This window comes from Hippopotamus amphibius, chromosome 9, assembly GCF_030028045.1.
Source record: "Hippopotamus amphibius kiboko isolate mHipAmp2 chromosome 9, mHipAmp2.hap2, whole genome shotgun sequence".
Classification (NCBI taxonomy): Eukaryota; Metazoa; Chordata; class Mammalia; order Artiodactyla; family Hippopotamidae; genus Hippopotamus; species Hippopotamus amphibius.
In genome coordinates, this window is record NC_080194.1 from 136,847,595 (window position 1) to 136,874,313 (window position 26,719).

Consider the following 26,719-nt stretch of genomic DNA (forward strand, 5'->3'; position numbering starts at 1 on the left):
CATCTCGTGGCCGCACCTAGATGCACAGGAGGCTGGGAAACAGTCTTTATTTTGAACAGCTGTGTACCCAACTATGAGAGAGAAAAGAAACAGATACTGGAAGATGACCATCAATCTTTGCAGGCAAGAAAGGAAAAAAAGAATCTGACTTTTCCTTCCTTTTTGTTTTCCAGATAAAGAAGGAGACCACTGAATAACGGCAGAGGCGGGAACATTTTCATGCTCCGGGGCAAACATGTCTGCCTACAGGAATAGCGCTTACGAGGAGGATCCAGATTACCCCGACTATCCTGGGTCTTGGAACCGTACTCGGGGGTATTTGAAAACTCAGGACTACCCAGATTCTCCAGGTCCTCTGAACAACTCAGGAGACCCCGGCATCAGGAGCAACCCGTACTCTGCAGACTCCAGAGCAAGTGCAGACTACCCTGGGTCTCCAGCAGAACCAGCCTATCCTGGGTCTCCAAGTAACCCAGACTACCCTGGCACTGGGAGCGACCCATACGCCGCAGGGTCCAGAAGTTCAGACTATCCCAAACCTTTGGCAGGGCCGAATTATGTCGGATCTCGGAGCAATCCTTACCATCCAGGCTCATCCGGAGATCCAGGCTACTCTGCATCGCAACGAAATCCTGATTTTGCAGGTTCCAGAGGCAAAGGAGACTATGCAGGCTCCAGAACAAACCCAGATTATCTTGACTCCTTGGGAGAACCAGACTACCCTGGAGCTCAGGGTAGCGCTACCTATTCTGGCCTCAGAGCTAATTCCAACCATCCAGGCTCCAGAAGGAATCCAGAACATGCTGGCCCCAGAATCAATCCATACATAGACACTCTGGGAGAGCCTGATTACCCAGGCGCTGAAGATCAACCTAACTCTCCACTCTTTCTGGGGGAACCAGACTATCCTGGTGCTGAGGACTATCGGAACTCTGCAGACTTTTGGGGGGAGGCTGATTACCCAGGCGCTGAGGAGGGCCGTGATTATGGCTTGTCAGAGAACCCGGAAGTGACCAGGGAGTAAGTGCTGGAATCTCCCTCCATCGGGGATAGGGGTTGAAGCCTACATCATTAAGTCAATTGAACTTGGTTGGGGGTGTTTGGGATAAGGGCACACATGATGATTTCCATGACCTGAATTTATGGTGAAACTTTCATGCCTACTGTATACCTCACCTGGGCCTTGGACTCAGCCTGAGGCTTCAAGCCCTTACCTGAACATCATCTTTCATCACTATTTGCTTGAATCTCATCCTTCCCAGTCTCCTATCTCTTCCTGTCTAATCCGTGCAAGACCTTTAGATCCCCACTGTTTTGACCCTGCTACTTTGCCAGTGAGGTTAGGGTTAAGATGATAGTTATGAACCCAAACATTTTAACCATAATTATATCAACAGGAATGCATTTTAATCAAGAAAATATTTGGGAGATCTAACTCCATGAAGTCCATTTATCTCCTCAATTTTTTGTATAAAAGATGATTGAGCCACTCCTGATTTTTTTCCACTTTCATCTTTATTTAACTGAAACCATTATCAGAATTGATCACTTTTCATGTTTAGAGCAGATTCGACTCATTTATCTCCTGAGTTGCTGTTGTTTTCATCAAGTTTTATTGATTATAGTTTTTGCTATGTTTGGTATTCCTCTACAGAGGTTTTCTTTCTTTTTTTTTTTAAGTCCAATTTTTCCTGGTTCAGGTTCTGTAGATCTAAATTTTGTCAAGAAGATTTTAATCTTCCATCCCTTTTGGTCATTGACAAATTTTGCTAGGTACAGTTTGGGTCATTGACAGTGTTAGTCTTGGGTGAAGTTTCTGCCAAATCTCATTTTTCCTGGGTTAAGTTTCTCAATGTTCTGGTTGCCAACAAGATGTGATTATTTATTTTTCAGGTTGTTCTCGACCTATAACAAATTTACCATGTGAAATTTTAACCAAAAGAGTTTTATTTTGTATGCACTACTTCTACTAGTAATATTCACGAATTCAACAAAGGCAAATGGCTTTTATTTATCTCTAGGAACAAGGATATGGGATTTGGGTGTGCGGTGGGGTCACATGTCTTCAGAACCTCGATTAGAAGGATTAACAGAACCGGGTCAAGATGTCCTCCTTGGTCTTAACCCCCACTGCCTGATTCCTCATTAGAAGTTTACCTTTGACCTTGTCACTCCCTTGTTTCTCACCTTCCATCATTCTCCATAACCTTTGGGAGAAAGACGACACCACTTCACTTATGCGAACATTTAAGAATGGAGGATGCGCTGGCCTAATGTAAGATACCAGCCAAAGCCCAGCCTGACTGACCTCCTCCCACCTCTGCTAGCCTCTCCCTTCCTCAACCTGGTAGTATAGGTCAGGGTTCTTGACCTTGGCCGACGCTTAGAATTACCTGATTACCTGGGGAGCCTTAAAAATCGTACAAATGCCTGGGCCCGACTTTCACAGATTCTACTTAGTTGTCTGGGGTGAGGGCAGGAAATTGGTATGTACATAAAACTGAGAGTCACCGCTCCATATAGCATTCCTTTCATTTCATCAGCACTTTCTGGTCTCACAGGTTTATTTGTGCTGTTCTTCATCCTTGGAGTGCCCTCCTCCTAACTCTTCATGTATGAATTTATCCTCCCAATCCCAGCTCAGAGGTTTCTTTTCCATGTAGATTTCCCTTCAAACGCTCAGCCCAAATTCTCTTCTCTTTGCTTTGAACTCCTTGGGTCTGTCTTCTTATTTGCATCATTTACTACTTGTATTATAATTGCTTATGGCTGTGGTTAGGAAGATCAACCAGATTGTATTGAGATTTCTTTGAGGGTAGACACCCCATATCTTTATCTTTGTGTTTTCACCCCATTGCCATGCCTAATACATGGTTGGCATTCAGTCAGCATTTGCAGGATGAAAGGATGGGTGGATGGATGGATGGATGGATGGATGGATGGATGGATGACTATCCTTACTATGCTACTGGATGAATATTGATCCATCGTTTTGGGATTTCAGAATGCTCAGCAGAACATCTTCAATCCAGCCCTCATTTCACCGTGGGGGTGATGGCCCCTTGGGCATCCTTGGGAAAGAGGATGGAGATTATCCCGAAAGCATTGAAATGAAGTCCATGGAGATGGCAAACCCATACGGCCACTCTGTGCTCCTGCCAGGTGCTCATGGCCACGGCTATGGTGAGCATTTGTTAAGAAGAGGACCATGTCCTGGGAGGAAAGTAAACTTCAGTGGGCTTGGGACCAATCATTAAAGGTCAGCAAAAGAAGAACGGGTTTATCCCTCCTCCTTCAAATATCCACCTTACAAGCTTGAACACTCAGGGTTTAGACAAGACAGGCAGTGTCATCAATTATCAAAGCAGGTTGGGCAGGGGTTGTGCCTGTGTGATACTCAGGTTCAGCCCATCATGGTTACGTGGGAAGATGGGCTTAGTGTGGCCAGATCCTCAGATTTTTCTAAAGAAGCCAGAAATCTGGATTTTTACATGCTCTGAAATAATTTTTTAAATAAATAAGTAAAACCCCTGAGCTGGGCAAACAAACCCCCTGGTGGACGAGATTCAGTTTGTGTAGCTGCCAGTGGCAGCCTTGAAGGTGTTTAGATGGTCAGCACTTGTATATTTGGAAACTGCTGGGGGCACAGGGAGTTAGAAGCAGCTCTGTCCCTACAGTACTTAAAGCCTAAGTGAGTAGGTGACACCAGCACATCAAGACTAAAGAAAATTAGCAAACAGACTGATAATATGTGAAAAATCATGTCGTTCTCAGAATCTGCTGTGTGTAAAGGTTTAGCTCTGGGAAGTAAAGGAGATTCTACCAGTTCTCATCTTTTGGGAGGAAAAAAGGGGGCTTGTGTGACAGAGAAAGCCAGCTCATGGTACAAGTCAATGTTACAGGAATTCAGAGCCCGTGAGAGCTGGAGAGGAGAGTGTTCAGTCATGAACAGAATGAGGGACCCGAGTGCTTCCTGGTGTGCATGGAGGACCGCTCAGCCCTGAGGGGCTGCGGTGGGGAGAGATTGAAGAAGGCAGGGAGGAGGGGTGGGATGAATTGCCACGCACTAAGGAGAAAAGTGTGCTGCTACATGTTTGCATAGAAAACATTCCCTTGGGCTATTCCGAACCAGGCACTCTCTGGGGACATATCAATCCCAAGGGACGAAAATGTATTGAAAGGCCTGAAAAAAATCTTCCTCTTTTTATGTATAAAGCAAATACACATACAGCACATAGTTATACAGTATATCTGTGATATTGAAATGTCATAGGGGAGGGCAATGAGGAAGACATATCTAAAAACATTCCTTAGGTGGCCAGTAAAGAAAAAAAAACAAAAAGATTGAGAAACACTGCCCCACCCCAGTGCAAGCAGAGGTAATAACGCCAAGCAGATTTTGAGCATTTCCCGTGCCAGGCACTTTATAGTCTTGTTTCACCTGCAGCCACCTTTCAGGCCTTCACTGCTGTTCTCCATGTTTACAGAGGGGGAAACTGAGGCTCAGAGAGAAACATGCCCAAGGTCACCCAGCTACTCAATCAAAGGAGCCAGTGTCAGAATCCAGTCTCTCTGACTCCACATGACTTCTGCATAGGACCAGGGCAAATGCGGATTCCTGACCACCGAGCTCCATAGAACAGTGGAATTTAAAAGCTATTTTAAAAAGTGGTCACATAAAGTGTGGCTTCCTTCTCTGGGCTCCTTTTAGGACCGAGGCTGTAGCACTGGCATTCATTTGTCCAGCTCTATGCCATCCTGCTAGACTATGCACTCCTTAAGGAGAACCCATTTCATCCATGTATCCTCCAAGGCTCCTTGTGATTTTCCCAGTGCCTGGCACACAGTAGGTGCTTAAGCAATGTTGACTGAATTAATAGCAACAACTGTAAGGGATGTATCAGTTAGCTGTTGCCACAGGAATGTGGCATATCAACTCTAAAGCCCAGTGTTGTACAATAAACATCCTTTATGTCTCACTCATGCACCTGTGGGTTTGCTTGCAGTTTGACCGAACAGGGCTGGGTTTGGCTGCGCCTGATTCGAGGTCACAGATTCAGTGTAGGACTAGTGTCCTTCTTGACCCAGTGAGCTAACCTGGGCCATTTTCTTCCTATGACATACGCTGGAAGCAGAAACATATGATGTCTCTGAGTCCTTGACTTGGAACTAGCAAACTGTCACATCTGCCATGTTGCACTGGTAAAAGCAAGTCACGTGAGCATCCCCAGCCTCAATGGAGGTGTCCCAGGTGGAGGAAGTGTAATATTTGCTGAAAAACAATTAACTTAGCACAATAGTTAATATATATTAAGAATTTACTATGTTCTGGGATTAAATACTTTACATGTCTTAGTTGATTCAATTTCCCTAACAATTCTCTGCGAAGGTCCTATTATTATCCCTGATTTACACACTAAGACATTGAAGCTCAGAGATGTCAAGTAACGTGCCAGAGAGCACACAGCTAGTAAGCAGCAAAGCCAGGAACTGATATTTGGCAAGAAGTTCTAGAACTCCTGCAGTATAATTTTGTACATCTCCATCAAAATGTGCTCTGTTTTCTCTGTGGGGAGTTTAGCCTTCATTGTTTACCATGAGTTGAATAAAAATGTATTGAAATGTGACACTGTCATGTAGATGCTGAAAGTGGACTCTGTCCCTAAGAAAATCATGCTGGATTTCAAATTTATTCGTGTCATCATAAAATGCTAGAACTAAAAGGAAACTTTGTAATCATCTAGATAAGCATTTTTTTTTTTTTGCTTAATTTTTAAAAGTAAGACTTTTATTTTTTTACAGATGTTTTAGATTCACAGTAAAATTCAGGGAAAGGTAACAGATATTTCCCATATACCCCTTGCCGCACATGTGCACGGCCTCCCCCATTATCAGGGTCCCCCAGCCGCATGGGACATTTGTTACAATTGAACCTACATTGACATGCCATCATCACCCAGAGTCCATAGTTTGCCCTAGGGTTCAGCTTGGATTGTACATTCTGTGGCTTTGGACAAACATATAATGACATTATCCATCATCATGGTATCACACGGAGTATTTTCACTGCCCTAAAACCTTCGGCGATCCATTCATCCCTCCCCCTCCAGACAAGTACTTTTCAAACTCTGACTTGCGAGCCATCAACAAATCTTACTGACCTTGTGTGCTCAGGAACATCTAGTATGGTGGGATTCATCGTCTCTTCTCTCTTCATTCCAGTGAACCCTGCCTATGTGGGTGACAGCGGCCTCAGCCAAGCCTATGGAGACCCACCCTTGCCTGGAGGTGATTGGCACAAGTCACCCCAAGGTAAGGCTTAAATGGACAGTGACCAAAAATACCAACCCTAAAGAAGGCATGGCTTCAAGGCAGTGTAGACACTGCCCTTTCCTCTTCGCCTCTGGTGTGGTGACGGATGCAGTACATCCTTAATTTATCATAATGGGGTTTTCTTTTAAACACACAGAGATTTTTCTCTTTTGGATATCAGGGTGTCTTCACTAGGACTCTTCTGGTTGCAAGTGACAGAAACCCAGTTCACCCAGGTGCAACGCTTTTGCGGTGGGGAGGATATAGGGAAACAAAGAACTGCAGGTAGAATTACCTTCCAGCACCTGGTACAGTGCCCGGCACATAGTATGTGCTCAGAGCCATTTGTTGAACGGGAACCAGGACCTCTGAGTCTGAAGCCAGTGGCTCAGGGCCACCTGGACTCTCTTTTTCTCCATCTACTTCTCATCTGCTTGACGCAGATTCTCTTTAAGCTTCACCTCATTCATCCCAACCAGTCAGGCCTTCCCTGCAGGCCAAGGAGCATGACAGCAGCAGGCCTGGACACACACGCACTCAGCAGCCTCGTGGAAAGTCTTCCTTTCTTTCCAGGCCTGTCAGTCAATGCTGCCCCATTCGGGACACACGCCTACGCATGAACCAGTCAGTTTTACATAGGAAAGAAGCCTGGGTCACATGTTCATCCCATGGCTAATACATGTGTTGGTGAGGTGGCAGTGCCTTGATCAAAATTTTTCTGAATAATCATAGAATTATGACCACAGTGGAGGGTAGGAGCAATCAGATTGGAGCAGGCTTTGAACTCAGGAAGCTCTGTAAAGATTACTGTGTGCTGTGATGAAGGTCTGATCAGAGGCACAGACTGAGAAATAAAAAAGCATCAGGGGAGAGAGGCCAGGGAATGCTGGGAGCAAACCCATGAATAACGAGGAACAAACCAAAGACGTCCTCTATGTGATAACACAAGTCGTGGGACCCCATGACTTAAAACTATCTCTCATCTTCTGACCCCTGACCCTGGATGATACCCTGTAGCCTCATTCTTTAAGAGCCTTCTCAAGGAGGCCTGTGTCTTTCAAGGGGTAGATGTTGCTACTTGGGAGAGAAAACCATCAGTCATGCTCTCCATTTGGTTCCCACGAGAGCAGGGAACGGCTTTAACTATTGGGAAAAAGAAATGCCTTTACACCTCCTAAGATGCTTTCTCTGGCCAGCATGCAGATTAGGGCCTCTCGTGGAAGAGGAGTCCCCAGAAGGCCAAGAGAAGTGAAGAAACAGAGGACCCAGAGATGAACCTGGCTTTCGTCACCATTCTGCTTTGTACTAGTTCTGGTTCTCAAACCATTTACAATTAATTAGTGGACAGTCTCCTGCTAGAGTGTCACTTGGATGAATTATGCTAGCACCCAGGAAGTGCCTGGCACATAGTAGGTACTCATAAATAGTCACTCATTTGCATCAGCATCTTGTTGCAGGAAAGGGCCAGGGTGAAATGACTACGAGGCCCTGCTTTGGGGCCAGACAGACCTGGGTTTGACCCCTAGCTCTGCTACCTGCTAGTTTTGTGACCTTAGGCACATTTCCTTTGGGGGCCTCAGTTTTCTTAGTTATAGAATGGGTGTTATTATAGTATGTATTTCATAGGGTAATTATGAAAGTTAAATAACACACTCCATTAAAGTCCTTGGCAGGTATTGTTAGTGGTCCTTACAGTTAGTGTGGGGAGAAGGCGTAGAGTTCTAGTCCAATCCTGCCATTTAATGAGAGTGTGATGAGGAGGAGCGGTCAGTTCATTCCTCTGCACCTCAGTTTCTCCACCTATTAAATAAACAGGCTTGGCCAAGGTGAGTTCCAGACCGCGTCTAGGAATTGTGTCCAGGTGCCCAGCACTGAAACAGGACAGAAGTCTATCAATAAAGGGATTTATTTTCCTCCTGTAACAAGAGGTGTGGAGGAGGGAGACCAAAGTTTATGTGGCCCCTCTGCCCAAGATGCTCTCAAGGCCTGAGGGTCCTTCCAAAGCGTCTTTTCCCACCATCCTGAGCCAGTGAACGGTGAACCTCTTGCTTTCAAAATGGCAGCCTCTGGTCAGGAAGAAGGAGAAATGGTGAGGAGCCAAAGATGACACCAGGCAAACTCTCACATTTTAAAGAGCATTCCTGGAAGCTACAATCTTATTGGCTAAAACGGGGTCACAGATCTACCTTTGGCCACAAAGGAAGCTTTAGCTGAGCACAGTGCCTACACAGGAAAGGAGGCTTCTGCTGGTATGAGAACAAGAGAATGGGTATTGGGAAGCAGACAGACAGCAGGGTGCGGCATCCAAGGCATTGGGAGATCATAATTGTTTCACTATAAACCCATCTGGGTTTACATAGGCACATAAAAGTATAAACACAAAACATAAGTTTTAGATCAGAGGCACCAAATTGAAAAGAAAATCTTGCCCTCTGATTACGAGTCATTTAGAATCTAGAATCCCATTGTCTTTAAGAATTCTGTTTCCGGTCTCTTACCTAGCTACCCGGACAGAAGTCTCCGCAGGAAAACACACCTCTTCACAAGTAGACCCCACTGGTGTAGATGTGGGGAGTTCTGCTGTGATTTGTGTGGGGCTGGCCTTGTCCATCTCATCCTGGCATTAAAAACTGTGCATGGGGCAGTTCTCTGTGGTTGTCAGTACTTTTCCTGGCAGTTTCCGACAATGCCAGTGTGACTGCTGTATGAGGTCTTGGGAAGCCCACCCTGGTGGTGAGTAAGGCTTGGAGGAAGCCGGAGATGCTGTCTGGTGACCAAGTGAATGAGATCATCATCGAGATTGAGAATGTCCCATCTGCGGTCCAAAGCCATCCATCTTCATGTCAGATTGTTCCAGAAAAGACACTGGTGAACGCAGGCTTCAGCCTGGTCTCCTCCATCTCTGACATTGATGTGACAGACTCTCAGACTTTCAGCAATTGGAATGACAAAAAGGGCAAGCAGTTATTACAGTTTCCAACATCTTTGAATGAATCATTTTCTCAGACCCTCCATAGCTCAGAAAGTACGGGCTTGGACATCCCTCGTCCTTCTCATGAGAACATCCAAGGTAGTGAGATGCTGATGCCGAGGAGTTAGGACGGGAGCAATGCCTTCCAAGTTGTCCACAAGGGTTTTGGTTTTAAGACTTCGAGTTGGGTGACGGTTTGGTAGGTGACCTGAGGATGCTCGGGACCGCGGAAGGGGTCACTTTGAGAACGTCTCATACCAAAGAAGGAGTTTGCTTTGATCAGGCTCATTGCGTGTGCCCGGTGTTCTGCCTTCTTGTTATCCATCGAATTTAGTTTTATTTACTTGCCACACGCCACACCTGTGAGACCAGCATGCCTGTCATTTCCATTTGTTTGATGAGGAAACTGAGGCTCAGGGAAGTTAAACGATGTGGCAGATCTGGGATCCAATGCAGGTCTACCCGATTCCCAAACCTGACACCTTAACTACCGTTCCGTCTTGCTTTGGTCCAATCCCTCCCCACTCTGGATTTGGCAACAAAGGATGCTTCCCTTGTCAAGTCCACCGTGAAACCAGGCTCTTTCCTCCTTTCTCCTTTGCCTTTCTTCCTTTCTGTCTACCCCCACTTCCCTCTCAGGAGACACTCAAATTGCTCACCTTCAGCCGGGTGATTTGGTGGCCCTCTTCTGGGAACTCTCCCTCCACCTCAGCTATGTCACTGAAATGAGGAGTTCCCTGCAGCTTGATGACAGGTCCAGGAGCCAGCCTGCTCCCGGTCACCCGATAGAGGACCCCCAGCCACTCCCTCACTGTTACGGGAGTGGGGCAGCCAGTGCCAGCCATCACATGCAGATACAACACCACCCAGAGGGAGAAGGGTCTGCCTTTTCCTTGTTTTCTGAGTCTTGCTTTTTTGTGAAGGAAGAAACATTTTCCAAGAAAAGCCTCCTCAGCAGGCTACCCCTCACAGAACATTGGCCAACGTGTCAGATGCCTGGGCCTAAATAGGTCACCTGCAAGAGGGCTGGGACCGTCAATATAAGCTCGGATTCACCGGGATCTGTTCCCTGTGCCTGGAGATGGGTCCCACCCTGTGGAAGCCCAGGGCCATGGGTGGGAGGGTGGTAGATTCCTAAATCAAATTGGGATTCTATTAAAAAGGAGAGATGACTGTGAGGTAGATGACCAACAGTATCTGCCACACTGACCCAAAGTGTGAATTTGAATTCTTGGGAGAAGAAGTGGGGAGTCCCCATCTTCCATGGGATGGAAGAGCAGAAGACAGCAGTCATGAAAAGTAAAGAAGATGCTTGGGCCTGGAATGCAGGGCGGGAGAGAAAGCCATGCGGGAAATTACAGAGGGGGGATAGCCAGGCTGACGGAACGTTCTGGGTCTCGTCAGCTTTGCGAAGTATTCCTTGATTGTGGGAAAAAGGAGAGCACTGGGTAGGGATTGCGTGCAAACTATCATTTGCTTTAGCTTCGAGATTTCACACGTGCACATGCCGTCTTCTTGTTTTTGTTTGCGACCTTTGGGATCTCTGAGTATGTATGTTCTTCTTTCCTTGTGCTCTTGTGGAAACATGCTCTATCTTCTGCACCATATTTTCAAATGCTATTATTCTGTTAAAGGGAAAAAAATTAAACTCCATTTTGTTTTCCTTCAGGACAAAAGTTAATTGCATCTCTGATACCCATGACATCTAGAGACAGAATTAAAGCCATCAGGAATCAGCCAAGGACCATGGAAGAGAAAAGGAACCTTAGGTATGGACCAAACGCTTTTCCTCTTGCCCAGATTTCACGGAAACCTCAATCTTCTACTTTTGTCCCATGTGAGGAAGATAAGAAATAAATAAATGCAAGAGAAGAGACAATCTTGCTACCGAAGAATTCCACATAATCTGTGTATGGCACCTGGAGTGTGGGCTGTGCTTAGTGACCTGCTTCCCAAGAGCAGAGCGTGGAAAGTGGGAAGTAGTTTCCCAGGGTGAAATCAGGCTAATACTACCTGGGCCAGGGGATCAAGGTTAACATCCCCAGGGAAAGACATGTGACCAGAAGGACGTCCCTTCTGTGGTACTCTCTCCTTCCTAAAAACCCACAACCCTAACCAGAGAAAAAAATCAGACAAATCCCAATCGAGGGACATTCTTCAAAATACCTGAGCAGTATTCCTCAAACCTGTCAAGGTCATCAAAAAGAAGGAAAGCCTGAGAAATGCTCACAGGATAAAGAGTTCTAAAGAGACGTGACAACTAATGCAGTATGGTTTCCTGCACGGGTCCTGGAAAGAACATGGGCACCTGTGGAAAAACTAGTAAAATCGGAATAGTCTGGAGTTTAGGTAAAAGTTAGAAACCGATGTTGATTTCTTAGTTGTCACAAACCTACCTTGGAAATGTAAGATATTAACAGGGGAAGTGGTGAGTAGTAGATGTGAATTTTCTGTACTGTTTTTGTGACTTCTCTGTAAATCTCAAACTACTCTTTTCTAAAAAAAAAAAAAAAATTGTTGTTTTTTTAAATGAATGAATTTTTGCTCCTTTGGGTCTTCGTTGCTATGTGCAGCCTTCCTCTAGTTGCAGCATTTGGGGGCTACTCTTTGTTGCAGTGTGCGGGCTTCTCATTGTGGTGGCTTCTCTTATTGCGGAGCATGGGCTCTAGGTGTGTGGGCTCAGTAGTTGTGGCTCAGGGGCTCTAGAGCGCAGGCTCAGTAGTTGTGGCGCCGGGCTTAGTTGCTCCATGGCTTGTGGGATCTTCCCGGACCAGGGATCGAACCTGTGTCCCCTGCATCGGCAGGCGGATTCTTAACCACTGAGCCATCAGGGAAGTCCCTCAAACTACACTTAAAGAAAAAATAAAAGGTGGGAAGGTAGGGGGAAGGAGTTCCCCAGTGGTCCAGTGGTTAGGACTCTGCGCATTCACTGCCGTGGCCGGGGTTCAATCCCTGGGTGGAGAACTAAGATCCTGCAAGTCACGAGGCTCGGAAAAAAAAAAAAAAAAAAAAAAAGCACAAAACCGAAACAAAGAAAACCTCAGAAGCTTTCTAAGCCCAGAATTTCAAAAACAAGCGTGAGGGCTGTGTAAGCCTTCAGCCCTTCTTACATTTACCATTTCTCAGCCTTTTTCTTTTTGCAATTTGTAGGAGTTGGCAGAAACTACTAGAGTCGATGCTAACAATTCAATGATGCAATTGTTCTGAGGTTCATAGTCTGGCTGGGGAGGTCGATTGGTCAACGAGTAACTTATAGATGACAAAGAAAATCAGGCCATATCAAAGTGGAAGGAGACTGCAGGGGGAAGATTAGAAGGAGAGGTATGGTTCGCTTGGGCAAAACAGGGGGCATCTGTGAGCTGAGCCTTGGAAGATGGTGATGGGGGGTGGACCAAAGAGAGCCAGGAAAGGGCCAGAGCAAAAGAGATGTGATGAGTTCATGGAAAAGTGAAGAGAAAACTGTGGCTGGATGTTTTTGAAAACACTGTTTTATTTCAAACTTTGCATGGCTCCCTCTGTCACAGAGTGAGGGCCTTGTGATGGCCTGAAAGACTTCACAGCAGGGTTTTCTACCTGACATTTGGGTCTGGGTTGTTCCATGTTGTGGGGGCTGTCCTGTTCACTGTAGGGTGAATGGCGGCATCGCTGGTCTCTACCTGCTTGATGTCAGTGGCACTCCCTACCTCCAGTCTGACAACCAAAGAAGTCTCCAGACATATCCAAATGTCCCTTGGGGGGCAAAATCTCCCAGGTTGAGAACCACTGACGTATAGGACCCCACCCACCTACCCACGTTATCACTCACACCCTCCACCCTTCCCCTGCTCATCCCCTTCCTGCCGTCCGGGCCTCCTCGGAGCTTGGCGTTGGCTGTTCCCTATGATCAGACATTCCCTTATCCATAGACTAAGCCTTCTTCTCCTTCAAGACTCTGTGCAAATATGGCGCTATTCACATTGTAACATGGTCTTCACCCCAGCATTTCCCACCTCCTTACTCTGTTTTTCCGTTTTCTTTCCCATAGTACAACTCACCTTCTATTATCCTATATCATTTACCTACTTTATTTTTATATTAATTGTTTATTTTCTTTCTCTTCCAGCTAGGATGTCTGCTCTATGAGCTGGGGAAATCCGTCTCTATCTCACCACCTGGGACCACGCCTGGCACATCACAGGCGCTCAGGAAATATTTGGGGAATGAATGCCTTACAGCATCGGTGTCTCTCACTTTCTCCTGCCCTCTCCCACAGGAAAATGGTTGACAAAGAGAAAAGTAAGCAGTCCCGTCGCATCCTGCAGCTCCATTGCTGTGCTCAGTGTCTGAACTCCATTTCACTGGTAAGTCGGTCTTTCCTGCGATCAGTAAATGAGCACAGAGTAAGGTGAAAGCAGGGAGGCGGGAAAGTGGGGATGAGAAGGGACACACAGGGAGGAGGAACCAAAGCTCAGGGCTGTTTCCTTGAAAGACATAGAAATTGGGTCATTCTAGGTGTGGGGAAACAGGCAGGCATGAGAAGGTCTAAGAGGTTGCAGGGTTATTCGGGAAACTTAGCCACTAGTGAGTGTCACCTTCCGCAGCAGACCTGGGAAGGTAATAGATGAGGGCACTTACCTTAGGGCGTGGTCCTGCGGATTAAATGAGATAACGTGTACAGGTGCATTTAGCACGGCGCCTGGCGCATCATTCGCTCTAGAAACGGTGGCCATGGCTGCTGTTATGGGGCCTGCTCCGTAGATATTTGTTGAGGGGCTGTCCAGCCGCACACTTTGTGTCTACCCCCCAGGCAAACCGGAGATCCAAGACCAGTCTGTTGGAACTGCTCAGTTCCATCAGCCTGTGGCAGAAGACGCTCAAGGTCATCGGAGGCAAGTTCGGCACCAGCGTCCTCTCCTATTTCAACTTTCTGAAGTGGCTTTTGAAGTTCAACATTTTCTCATTCATCGTGACCTTCAGCTTCATCACAATCCCTCAGTTAACCATGGCCGAGAAGAACCACCTCCAATTCACTGGACTAGAAATTTTAACAGGGGCGGTAAGTGCTGCATCCTCTGGCCAGAGTTCACACCTCGGAGACCTAGAGACAGGTCTGCCCATCATCCTTCCAGGCCTCTCATTTTGCTTGGGAGTCAACTGATGGGGAAGGAGGGTGTTTAAAATGATTTCTTTTTTTCTCCCAAAGTAACATATACACAGCCTAGTAGAATTTCTGTCTCCCGAGGTGACCATGTTAACAGTTTTTGTTGTCCAGAATCCCAGAATCCTCTTCTCTGCACACAAATGGACACGTTGTGCATGGACGTACACATCTTTTTTTTTTTTAAACAAAAGATAAATTATTCCTATAGATCGCGTCTGACTTGCTTTCTTTATGTGGTGATGTCTCATATGGGTGTTCATAGATCTACCTTTTCTTCCTTTATTTTTCTTTTTACCAAATTCAATGCTCCTTTAAAAAAAAAGGAAAATTCTTAGTATAGAAGAGAAGAAACTAAGAGAAAGTCTATTTTACCCTCCTTCTTTTGTCTAACTCTCCAGTTTGGAGTGTATCTTTGTCCACTATTTTTCTTCCTATACAGTCATTGATACATAGATAAGTAGGTAGATAAACTTTTTTAGTACAAAGAGGATGAGACACTACAAATCTTGCTTTGCAACGTTTTTTTGCTTTACTATGTATCTTGAGCATGGATATACACCCACATTATTCTCTTTAGTAACAGCCATGGTGTATCTACCCAGCTCCCTGTCTAAGCACACAGCCCCTGTCTTGTGAGTTTGTCTTCCAGAAGAGATTTCTGCCATTGGGATTCTGTGGATAGACAAACTACAGCCCGAGAGCCACATCTGGCCTGCCATCTGTTTTTGTATAGCCTGCCAAATAAGATTGGTTTCCACGTTTTTAAATGGTTGAAAAAAATTGAAGGGTAACATTTTGTGAAACATAAAATTTATATGAAGTTCAAATTTCATTGTCTGTAAGCCAAGTTCTCTTGGAACACAGCCAAACCCATTTGTTTATGTGTCTGTGCTGCTTTCCTGCTAGGACAGCAGAGGTGAGTAGTTGTGGGCTGGCCAAGTTACTATCTAGCTCTTTACAGGAAAAGTTTGCCTATTCTTGTAGCAGAACGTTCACAGTAAGGTTCCTCCATTCATATTTCTTTTTTTTAAAATAAATTTACTTATTTATCTATTTTAATTATTTATGTATTTATTTATGGCTGTGTTGGGTCTTCGTTGCTGCACACGGGCTTTCTCCAGTTGTGGCACGCAGGTTCAGTAGTTGTGCCTCACAGGCTCTAAAGCGTAGACTCGGTAGTTGTGGCACAAAGGCTTAGCTGCTCCAAGGCATGTGGGATCTTCCTGGACCAGGGATCGAACCCGTGTCCCCTGCATTGGCAGGTGGATTCTTAACCTCTGTGCCACCAGGGAGGCCCCATTCATCTTTCTTTTTTCTTTTTCTGGTAAAAATTTTTTTCCTTGGGATAGACACATTAAAATGGAATTATTGCGTTAATTTATCTTTTTTTCTCATTATTGTATATATTTTGTATATTTGTATATATGAAACATTTTATTTTGAAAAACTTCAAACATACAGGAAAATAGAGTAGTAAAATAAACACGCGTAGACCCACTACATAGATTTTAAATTGTTAACATTTTGCCAAATTTGTTTTGTCTTACTGTTTTTGTGAAGTATTTTACAGTAAATCACAGATATCAGTTGACTTTCTTTAACATGCATCTCTGGACCATAAGGACATTTTCCTGCAGTCATATGTTATCACACTTAGCAATATTTAAAGTTAATATGATCTAAAATCCAGACCATATTCAAATTTTCCCAGTTGTCCCCCAAATGTCTTTCATAGCTTTTTGTTCAGACCAGGATCCAAGCAAAGACCACACTCTCTTTGCATTCAGTTGTTTTTCTCTGAAGTCTCTATTAATCTAGAATGATCTCCCCAATGGTGGTTTTTCTTCACACTGCTTACTGCAGAAACCAGGCCAGTAGTCATGCAGATTCCAACGTTCTACCTTCTGCGATTGTCAAATGGTTTTCTCTGGTCTCTCTAATTTGTTCCTCTAATTTATACAGACCCCTTATTTCCTATAAATTGAAATTTAGACCTAAAGGCTTGATTTGTTTCATTTTAAACATGTTTGACCGTAATACTTAATAGATGACAGAGGCACATAACAGTTGGCTGTCCTGCTTTTTTTAATCATGCTTGGCTTGGTCACTGGGTCCAGGTGGTGATCGCTGGGTCCTTCCATTGTGAAGTTTGTTGGTTTGAGATCCCTTTCCATCTCTGAGAGCCTAGTGATAGGACATCTTGGGGGCCTCGGGGGCCTCTTTCCTGGCAAACAAAATATCTAAACTGACCAGTGCAGGCTTCTTGCATACAGAAGAAGTCAACTGTGCAGACCATAGTCATTCACTGTTTTCTCAAGAGATCTGCCTGACCTGGGGTTTATTGTCCCTTTCAGGGTTATTTTAGGGACACAGTGATGTACTATGGCTTTTACACCAATTCTACCATCCAGCATGGGAACATCGGGGCCTCCTACAACATGCAGCTGGCCTACATCTTCACAATCGGAGCATGCTTGGTCATCTGCTTTTTCAGTTTGCTCTTCAGGTATGGAACGTCTGCATTTTCTGATTTTAAGCTCTTTTTGGATGTAGGCAAAATTCAAAAGACTCAGAAGTTACTGGAGAAACAGCTTCTCTGCAGTTTCAACTTTCTATTGCTGTCTGATCGTTGCTTATCCTAGAACATAAAATATAAGATTGGATAGAGGAAGAGAAGTTTTCATGTGCTTTTAAAGAACTTTGTCAGTCTGAAAATAAAGATTCCATGACTCAAGTAGTTTTGATGGACAGCTGTCAACTGACAGCTGTCAAAGAGGAGGTACAGATGCTCCATCTGTTAAACCTGTTCGTTTACTACGTCTTCATGACAAAGTACCATAGCCTGGAGGGCTTGAACAAAAAAATTTTTTTTCTCAAATTCTGGAGGCTAGAAGTCCAAGTTCAAGGTGTCAGCAGGGTGGGTTTCTCCTGAGGCCTCTCTCCTTGGCTTGCAGACAGCAGCCTTCTCAGTGTGTCCTCACGTGATCTGCCCTCAGTGCATACCTGTGTCCGAACATCCCCTTTGTATAAGGGCACCAGCCATATTGGATTAGGGCCCCTAAATCATCTCACTTTAACTTAATTACCTCTGTAATGACCCTATCTCCAAATGCAGTCAGTGTCTCAGGTACTAGGGGTTAGGACTTCAACATGCTAATTTTTAGGGGATATAGTTCAGCCCGTAGCAACCTCACTGCCAGCACGATAATCCAAAGTAAAACCAGATCCAAAGTAAAACCAGATTCTGTTTTGTCCTATCAAACTAGGACATGTTTCTATTTCTTAAGCTGTTATTCCTAGGTGGTGGCCAAGTTTAGAGAGGTAGCAGCATTTTTTACATGTCAGGCTTAGTGCTAAGTGCTTCCTGGGTCCAATTGCATTGAATCCTACTGACGTCTCCATGATAATAATAGCCACCTTTATCGTGTGCTTACTGCCCTAGGGGCTGCATTGACTCTTGTGGTAGGCTGAATAATGACACCACCACCACCCCCCCCAAACACACAAAGATGTCCATGTCCTCATCCCCAGAAGCTGTGAATATGTTACCTGGTTGGGCAAAAGGGATTTTGATTGATTAAGTTAAGGATCTTAAAATGGGCCAATGTAATCACACAGGTCCTTGAAAGTGGGAGGCAGGAGGGTCAAAGTCAGAGAGAAAGTGGAAGATGCTACCCTTCTGGCTTTGAAAATGGAGGGGCCACAAGCCAGGGGATGCAGGCAGCCTCTAGATGCTGGAAAAGGCAGGGAAACAGATTCTCCCTTCAAGTCTCCAGAAGGAATACAACTCTGCCAATACCTTGACTTTAGACCATTTTCTGATTTCTGACCTCCTGTGAGAATAAATACGTGTTGTTTTAAGCCAGTAAGTTTGGGGCAGTTTGTTATGGTGGCAAGAGGAAACTAATACAACTCTCATAATAACTCTGTGAAGTGGGAACTATTATTATCCCCATTATATAGATGTGGAAACTGAGGGTCAGAGCAGTTAGAATGACAAAATCCCCCAGCTGACAATATAGGGTTACAAAGTCAGATCCGAAAGCCCTTGGCCATTACGTTTGCTATTATACTGTTCTGGAAGAACTTGGGGCTAACTCTTCTATGTTGCCTTTCGCCACTAATGATGGGACTTTTCTTTGTTATAATCCCTGCACCCCCAATTCCTGTCCTAATAATCCTTGGGTACTTTGGTTTCTGCCTTCCCTAGCATGGCCAGGTACTTCCGGAACAACTTCATTAACCCCCACATTTACTCCAGAGGGATTGCTAAACTCATTTTTTGCTGGGATTTCACTGTCACCCATGAAAGCGCTGTAAAGCTGAAACAGAAAAATCTGAGCACTGAGATCAGGGTAAGATGAACTAGCTTTACACCCTTCCCTTGGCCAGTCTTCTTTCCTCCTTCAATGTCTGTAACTTTTCTTAAAGTAATAATGAATTATTTGTTATTCTCCATGATTTTGGCGAAAAGACCCTGAAACTATTTTAAATACCCAGTGCTGGTGATGGTGCAGGGAAGTGGACATTTTCACACAACGTGGTGGCTTTGTTATTGATATAAGCTTGCTAGAGGGCAGTTTAACAATTTATAACAAAAGTCTGAATGTAAATATTTCTCAGCCTCACAGTTCCAGGTTTAAAATTGTATCCAGTGGTTTTCAACCCGGGGCAGTTTTGCCCCAGGGACACATGGCAATACCTGGTAGCTTTTTTGGTTGTTGCAGCTGAGGAGTGTGTACTACTGGCAGCTGGTGGGTAGAGGTCAGGGATGCTGTGCACAGGACAGGCCCCGTCACACCCTGCAGTGCACAGGACAGGTCTCTTGTCACAGAATTATCAAACTCTGAATGACAGTAGAGCTGAGGTTGACAAACCCTGGTCTATAGAAAAAGATATTGAAAAAAAAAGGGGTAAGCAGAATTTATAAACCAAGGGGCTTTGACAAGAGGGTTGCAGAGGGTTCCTTTGACAGAAGGTTCCCTAGGGTAGACATCTTATTCTTTTTTTTCAATTAATTAATTAATTTATTTATTTTATTGGCTGTGTTGGGTCTTGTTTTGCTGTGCACAGGCTTTCTCTAGTTGCGGTGAGTGGGGGCTACTCTTCATTGTGGTGCGTGGGCTCCTCATTGCTGTGGCTTCTCTTGTTGCGGAGCACGGGCTCTAGGCACGTGGGCTTCAGTAGTTGCAGCACATGGGCTCAATAGTTGTGGCTCACGGGTTCTAGAGCGCAGGCTCAATAGTTGTGGCACCAGGCTTAGTTGCTCTGCAGCATGTGGGATCTTCCTGGAGCAGGGATCAAACCCGTGTCCCCTGCATTGGCAGGCGGATTCTTAACCACTGCGCCACCTAGGAAGCCCAACTTATTCTTCAAGAAGGCTCTGTGTCCTCAATGTATTTTCCCAAGACTGCGGTCCCAATCTCTGTTCCTCTGAGATGGAAAAGGTATTTAATGAAATGATGGGGGTTCTTGCCCATTAGAGATTTTCCCACAGGTCTCCTAATCCAAGTTCATTGTACACATTCCCCCCTCTCTCTCCTGTGGATCTGGAGTGGGTTTGTGTCCCTGGTAGCAGCAAGATCTTGGGGGGGGTGGTGATCTTTGCTAACAGTGGAGGGGGTCTGCGGGTGAACTTGACTTCCTTGTATTTACAGGAGAACCTGTCAGAAATCCGTCAGGAGAATGTCAAGTTAACACTCAATCAGCAGTTGATCCGCTTGTCTGCCCACGTGGCAGCCTGGGTTGTCTCCACCGGAGTGGCTATTGCCTGCTGTGTAGCTGTTTATTACCTGGCTGCGAACAACTCCAAGGTAACCAGAGAGGCAGGAGCTCCAGGGTCCAGAGCGCAGAGAAGCAGGTGAAGGGACGGGATGCAGGAGGGGGAGGGCAGGAGAGGGCCCACCGCTCGAACTGGGCTTGCGGCCAGCAGCATCGGCACCAGAGGGAAGTTGGCTAAAAGATGCAGAATCCTGGGTCCCTCCCTTGGCCCGCAGACCCAGAATCTGCATCATAACATCCCCAGCTGACATGTTTGCATACCTCAGAGTGGGAGGCTCGGCTGATGGAGAGATGGGAACTTTGGCCGCAGACCGGGGATCAGGTTCTGGTTTCCTCTTTTAGTATTATATCCTTATTTCTCATCACCTCTGGCACTGAGTAGACATTTAAGAATTGTGAACCGATGGAATCTGGCAAGTGATTTACTCTTTCCAAGGCCCAGATTCCTTACCTGTAAATTGGGAATACCTGCTTTGTAGGTGTGTGGTCAGGAATAGAGAAAAGTTATGTAGAAAGTCTGTTTAGTGCCTGATACCATGGGTGATGAAGGAATGTTAGCCTTTCTTTTTTTGTTTTTAATGATATGAACTCTGAGACGGATCAGCTGGGTGGACAACGTACTGTTTTTCTGTAGATTTCACTTTGTCTTCTGGAAAGTGGGGCTAATTGTAGCCCATTTTGCCGACCCCTAGAATTGTGGTGCTGGGTGGTCTGATTGTGTCACTTTCTTTAATGGCTTTCCATTACTCTAAATATAAAATCTATCCTCCATGGCATGGTTGATAGATCTTTTATAATGTGGCCCCTGCCCACATCTCCAGCCTCAGCACCCCTCAACCACCCATATCCCACACCAGCAACACTAAGTAGAGTGTCCATAGTTCCCTGAACACACCATATTTTCCCTCATCTCTAGATGGGACACATGCAGTTCTTTCTGCACTTCCCGTGCCCACTTCCCTTCATCTGGTGAACTCCTCCTCTTCTTCCTCTAGACCTCAGCACGGGTGACACTTCCTCCAGGAAGTCTTTTCTCACCATCACCACCCTTACCAGATTGAGTTAGGTGCACCTGACTCTGCAGTCTTTCCCTGTGTGCTTGTCACATGCAGCATTGAAAATGCTCGTTTATGCATCTGTTTCTTCAAAAGGATAGCCAGGCCTCTGGCCCAATACCTGGTACTTAGTAGGTGCTCAACCCAATGGATGAAGAAGTGAAGGAGGGGCCAGCAAGAAAATGGGTGTGAGATTATACAAACCTAAGGCGTCGACATTAACCATATTAAGGATTGCCCTGAAAGAGACAAAATCGAGTCACAGTCCTCTGGGGTCTGGCACTGCCTACCTAGGGTGGAAGCTGTGACAGGGCAGCTGTAGCTACAAAGAAGACTTGTGAGTTTCTCCTTGACCCTGAAGGTTTCCTTCACACTCACCCGAAGCGAAGGAGAGCAGCTAAGGAGGAGAGGAGGTAGAAGTGGAATCATTCCCATTGTTTGAACATCTGCCCTGTGCCAGGCAGGATCAGCCCTCTGCACAACTCCAGGGGTGGTCACATTCCCGGGCAGCTACAATTTCATGTGACTGGTGCCCCCAGCTGTGTCGTTTAGCAGCCCTGCGGCTAGATCTTCCCTTATTTGGTCTCACTTAATTCTTACAACCTCTCTGCGGATTACGTGATAATCTCCCCATCACACAGACTGGGACAGAGGCTCAGAGAAGCTATGCATCTGGTTCCAAACCTTGCGGCTTATAAGCATAGGGAGGGGGCAGCATTTGACCTTAGCTTACTCTGGCTCCAAAGATACTGCCAAAAATACAAGTGGTGCTTTCAAAACCATCCAGAGGTAGATAGAGGCAGGGTCAGGCCTGGAGATGGGGAATGGGGAGTTGTCAGACATCAGATGAATCCACGGGAATCCCTTATCCCAAGGGCGCCTGGCAGAGGGGCAGCCCAGGCTTCACTCCAGCCAAACACCAGGGCAGTGTCCACGTGAAGGCAGGGATGCCCCTCTGACCCTCATGCAAATGTGTGACGTGGGCTAGCAGAGGCTCCCCCAGCCCCTAATTCAGCACCTGAGGACAGGCAAAGCCTGGTGAAATGAACAAGGGCACGCAGGAGAAGGAGGAGAAATTCCCTTGTGTGGCAGCTTCAGTAACTCAAGCTTTTGCTCCAAAGGCCAGGAGCACATTCTTATTTATCCCAAACCTCTTGGTAAGGAAAGTAAAGTCGCAGAATGGCTGTTGGAGCTCAGATCCCTGAGTCTGATAGACCTGGGTTCAAATCCTCCACTTCCTAGCTGGGTGACCCTGGGCAAGCGTCTTCACCTCTCTGAGCCTCAGGTTGTCCATCAGTTAAGTCTATTAACATCCACCTGCTGGGCTGTAGTGGGAATTAAATCCCTGGCCCAGGGTAAGTGCCTGATAAATGGTACCTTAATAGCTAACCTCAGAGGAGCTACTTCTGAGGATTTCCCATCGTGGGGTGGGGGGGTCTTCTGAGTCAAGTAGAGAGGGGTCCAGTGCACAGTTGGCATCTCTCCCTCCATCCCTGCAGTTCCTGGAGAACCACAGGAACCCCGGGGCAGTGCTGTTACTGCCTTTCGTGGTCTCCTGCATCAACCTGGTCGTGCCTCGCTTCTACTCCATGTTCAGGCTTGTGGAACACTACGAGGTGCCAAGACATGAAGTCTACATCCTCCTGATCCGGTAAGTGTGGCCTGATCCAGTGCTCCCCACAGCACCTTCCATTTTTATGGAGGGAAATCGGATGGAAGCTAGAAAAGGTTACACTCCGGTATCAAAGTTCTGTTTTCCAGAAAGAATTTCAAGAGTGAAGTATGTTTTTATGGTGTGGGTTAACAGCCATAAAATCCAAAGAGCCCTGAGGAAATACAGTTATTGAGTACAACTGCTTTTTGCTCAAAGTAATGACTTATCTTTCCCAATTGCTCCCAGCCTGAGGATTAACATAGTTCTCAGTTATGAGATGTACAGATGGGCAGGCTGTGCACTGCACAAATGTTCTTGGCTAAGGAGTTGTATGGGGACTGATATCATCCAGTGTTCCCATGAGTCACACTGTGAGGCTGAGTACCCACTGAATCAGCTGGGAGGAACAGGTGCGTTTTTGTAGTTCAACCATTCAAATGGAAGTGGAGGGGGTGCTTCTGGCAATTCCCACCAAGGCACTGTATGTGCTAGAGGGGACCCCACAGTTTGATAAACAAAGTATATAACTACCCAAACAGTGTCCTTATTGCTTCTTCCTGGCTAGTGCCCCGACCGGTTCTGGTTACGGTGGTGTTTATAACGTTAGGACTGTACATGCAGATTGACCTTCTTTACTGGTCAGTTGCAGAACCCTTACCTTACCACGGCCTCTGAGATCTGCCTCCTGGCCAGCTCTCCAGCTTCATTTTCTACCTCTCTCCCCCTTCCTCAGTGCTCCCTGCCTCACTCGCCTTCTAATTCTTCACAAACATGCCACACTGCCCACCCACCTCAGGACATTTGCACTGGCCATTCCTTCTTCCTGGAATAGCATATCTGTGCTTGTGTCTGTGTTTACAGTTTCTTCATACAGATCTTAAACATTTCTGCCACCCTGAAATTTGTAACAAGCATATTTTAACACACACACACACACACACCCCTATGTATATGTTTTAGATCAGGAGTTAGCAAACTACAGCCTGCAGGCCCAGCCTGCCTCCCATTTTCATAAATAAAGTCTTAATGGAATGTGACCACGTCCGTTGGTAACACAGCTGTGGCTGCTTTCCTGCTACAACTGCAGAGCTGGGACACAGACTGTATGGCCTGCAAGGCCAGAAGTATTTACGGTCTGGCCTTTCACGGAAAAAGTTGGCTGACTTCTAAGACTAATGTTTAGAGTTAATCTATATATGTATTATTCTCCTGAAGAAAATAATCTTAGAAAGCCTTCACTTCTACCCACCCTACACCTCTGGGTGCCTCCTCTCAGTGGTTAGGAACGATTGGGATTTGTGTGTGTGTGTGTGTGCGTGCGTGTGTGTGTGTGTGTGTGCGTGTGTGTCGTTAAAAAAACATTTTAACCATTTTAAATGTACAATTCAGTGGCATAAAGTGATTTTTTTTGAACATACACATTAAGTTTGACTGGCTTCTTTGCTCACCAGTGTTTGTTAAATATATCCTACTTACAACTGCCTCCTTTTATAAGAGATGATAAGACATAATTTTAGAGTAGATCCCAGGATGGTCAACTTTCTAAGTACTTCCATGTTCCCACATATCTTTTATTTTGCCTTTCTACTTGAATGTGGGTTTGCATGAGCCAAAGACACTGTATTCTAACTACCTCTTCTGAGGTCTATAGGTGCTTTGAGGTTTTCTGGCATCTAGCGTGGTCAAATAATCAGCCTGCTGCCCTTTCCAGACCCTTTGTATCTGCCGTCTCTAAGCTCCGGGCATCCTCAGAACTACTGCAACCTCTGAGGCAGTCCTCTGCCAAATTAGTTTTAAACTGGGGTTTTCTCCAGTCTTCTCCACCAACCACTTTTCATATTTTAATCTCCCTGTCCTTTATTTCTGCTTTCTATTTTCTATAAATTCCTCAATATTTCTGGTCTGTCCACGATGACTTTTTTGTTTTCCACTGCTTATGGATCGTTTAGCTTTTAACTTTTATATCATTTCAATAGAATTTGGATGGAGAGGTGGTGGGCATGTACGCTTGGTGTGTCATTTGGATCTAATCCCTTTATTTAATTTGCATTTTTCTGATCCCAAGAGAGATTTATTATCTTTTAATATATATTAGCCTTATGTATTGCTTCCTAAAATATCTAAAATCTTCTCTACATGCAGAGGAAATGAGAAAGCTCAGAAGTAGACAATCATTCTGACCTATGATAAGCTTCTCTTGGCTGAGAAGAGAGCGTTTTCAAGTTTAACCTGGAGTTACACTGCAGTAAATGTATATAAAGTTCTGACACCAATTCTCGTGTGTGGGTTTTCCCACATCACCAAGCCATTCTCCAGCATCAGCTGGGTGTCCTACAATTTGATTCAACTCTGCCTGGAGATAGTGTCAGGTCCCACAGGGCAAGGGCTCAATCCCACAAGACTGCCCCCAGCCCCACTTCAGACGCCAGTCGCAAATCCATCTTGTCACCTGGGCTTCTAACCGACTAGCTGTAAGTTGGAGGTTCCAATGACCTTCTCCTCAGGTTTGATTAGTTTGCTAGAGCGGCCCACATAAATCAGAGAAACGCTTCACTTACTAGATTACTGCTTTATTATAAAAAGATGTAACTCAGGGACAGCCAGATAGAAGACATAAGTAGGACAAGGTATGGGGGAAGGGGTCTGGCGCTTCCTTGCCTTCACCAAGATTTCCACTCTCCTCAAGCATTGTCCCGTCACCAATCCGGAAGCTCTCTGAACCCCCTCCTTTTGGGTTTTTATGGAGGCTTCATTCCATAGACATGATTGATTAAATGATGAACTCAGTCTCCAGCCCCTCTCCCCTCCCTGGAGTCTGAGGTAGGCAAGCTGAGTTCAGACCCTCTAATCACAGGATAGGTTGTCATGGCAACCAGCCCCTAACCTTAGTACACCTAGGGGTTTCCCAACAGTCACCTTATTAATATAACAGAAGATACCTTGATAGCTCCCCTCACTTAGGAAATTGCAACGGTTTTAGGAGCTCAGTGCCAGAGAAGGGAAAGAAGACCAAATACATATTTCTTATTAGAAATCATAGTATCACTGTATACTACGGCATTAATCCAGTAGCTATTAAGGGTCTGCTGTAGGCTAAGCACTGGGTAAGAGGTTTGGGATCTGGAGTTGAAACAGATAGATCCCGTCCCTTCCTCCACAATGTGTCTAGTGCGATGGTTCTCAACCTTTAGCATGCACCAGAATTACCTGGAGGAATTGCTGGGTCCCAACCCCAGAGTTTCTGATGCAGTAAATCTGGGGTGGGGCCAGAAAATGTGCCTTTCTAACATTTTTACAGATGCTACTGGTGGTCCAGGGACTGCACTTTGAGAACCACTGGTCTAGTGGTGCGTGATTCTCGGCACACCCATGCTGAAGACCTCTTAAAACCAATAGGTTTTGATTTAGGCAAAGTGACTGGGTTTAAGACTTCAGGCTGTGAAGTCAGATGGTCCTCAGTTTGAAACTTTGTCATGCCCCTAAACAAGTGGCGTGATCTTGTACAAGTTAGTTCATCTCTCTGCATTTCAGTTTCATCATCAGTAGGATAGGCATAAAGTACTATCTACCTGATGATAAGATCTGTAAAGATTAAGAGGGAGGATTCAATAACATGCTTAGCATGTTTGCTGCCCATGGAGGCACCTGAGGAATAGTGCGTATATGCACTACTATTACAGTGAGAAGTGCAATCAGATAGTGTGGCGATGCCCAAGAGAAGGTGTATCAGTCAGAGTAAATGAGGTTAAGCTGTAGTAACAAACATTCCCCCCACCCTTCCCCTCCCACCACAAGCTCACAGTGGT

The 26,719-nt window shown here is 45.5% G+C and overlaps 1 protein-coding gene across 4 annotated transcripts in view; it reads left to right on the forward strand.

The window, feature by feature from the left end:
- The first annotated feature begins 235 nt into the window (after positions 1–235).
- The window catches only part of TMC5 (transmembrane channel like 5), a 44,565-nt gene continuing 18,081 nt past the window's right edge, over positions 236–26,719 (forward strand). For 2 of the 4 annotated variants that reach the window (XM_057749711.1, XM_057749713.1), the window contains exons 1-10: positions 236–1,020; positions 3,005–3,183; positions 6,223–6,312; positions 10,953–11,052; positions 13,536–13,623; positions 14,070–14,318; positions 16,778–16,929; positions 18,634–18,778; positions 20,081–20,236; positions 22,759–22,910. In XM_057749711.1, coding sequence (XP_057605694.1) covers positions 236–1,020; positions 3,005–3,183; positions 6,223–6,312; positions 10,953–11,052; positions 13,536–13,623; positions 14,070–14,318; positions 16,778–16,929; positions 18,634–18,778; positions 20,081–20,236; positions 22,759–22,910 — 2,096 coding nt within the window. Of the gene's footprint in view, positions 1,021–3,004; positions 3,184–6,222; positions 6,313–9,072; positions 9,383–10,952; positions 11,053–13,535; positions 13,624–14,069; positions 14,319–16,777; positions 16,930–18,633; positions 18,779–20,080; positions 20,237–22,758; positions 22,911–26,719 lie in introns of those variants that run through there. The other 2 variants (XM_057749712.1, XM_057749714.1) reach the window with 2 other exon arrangements.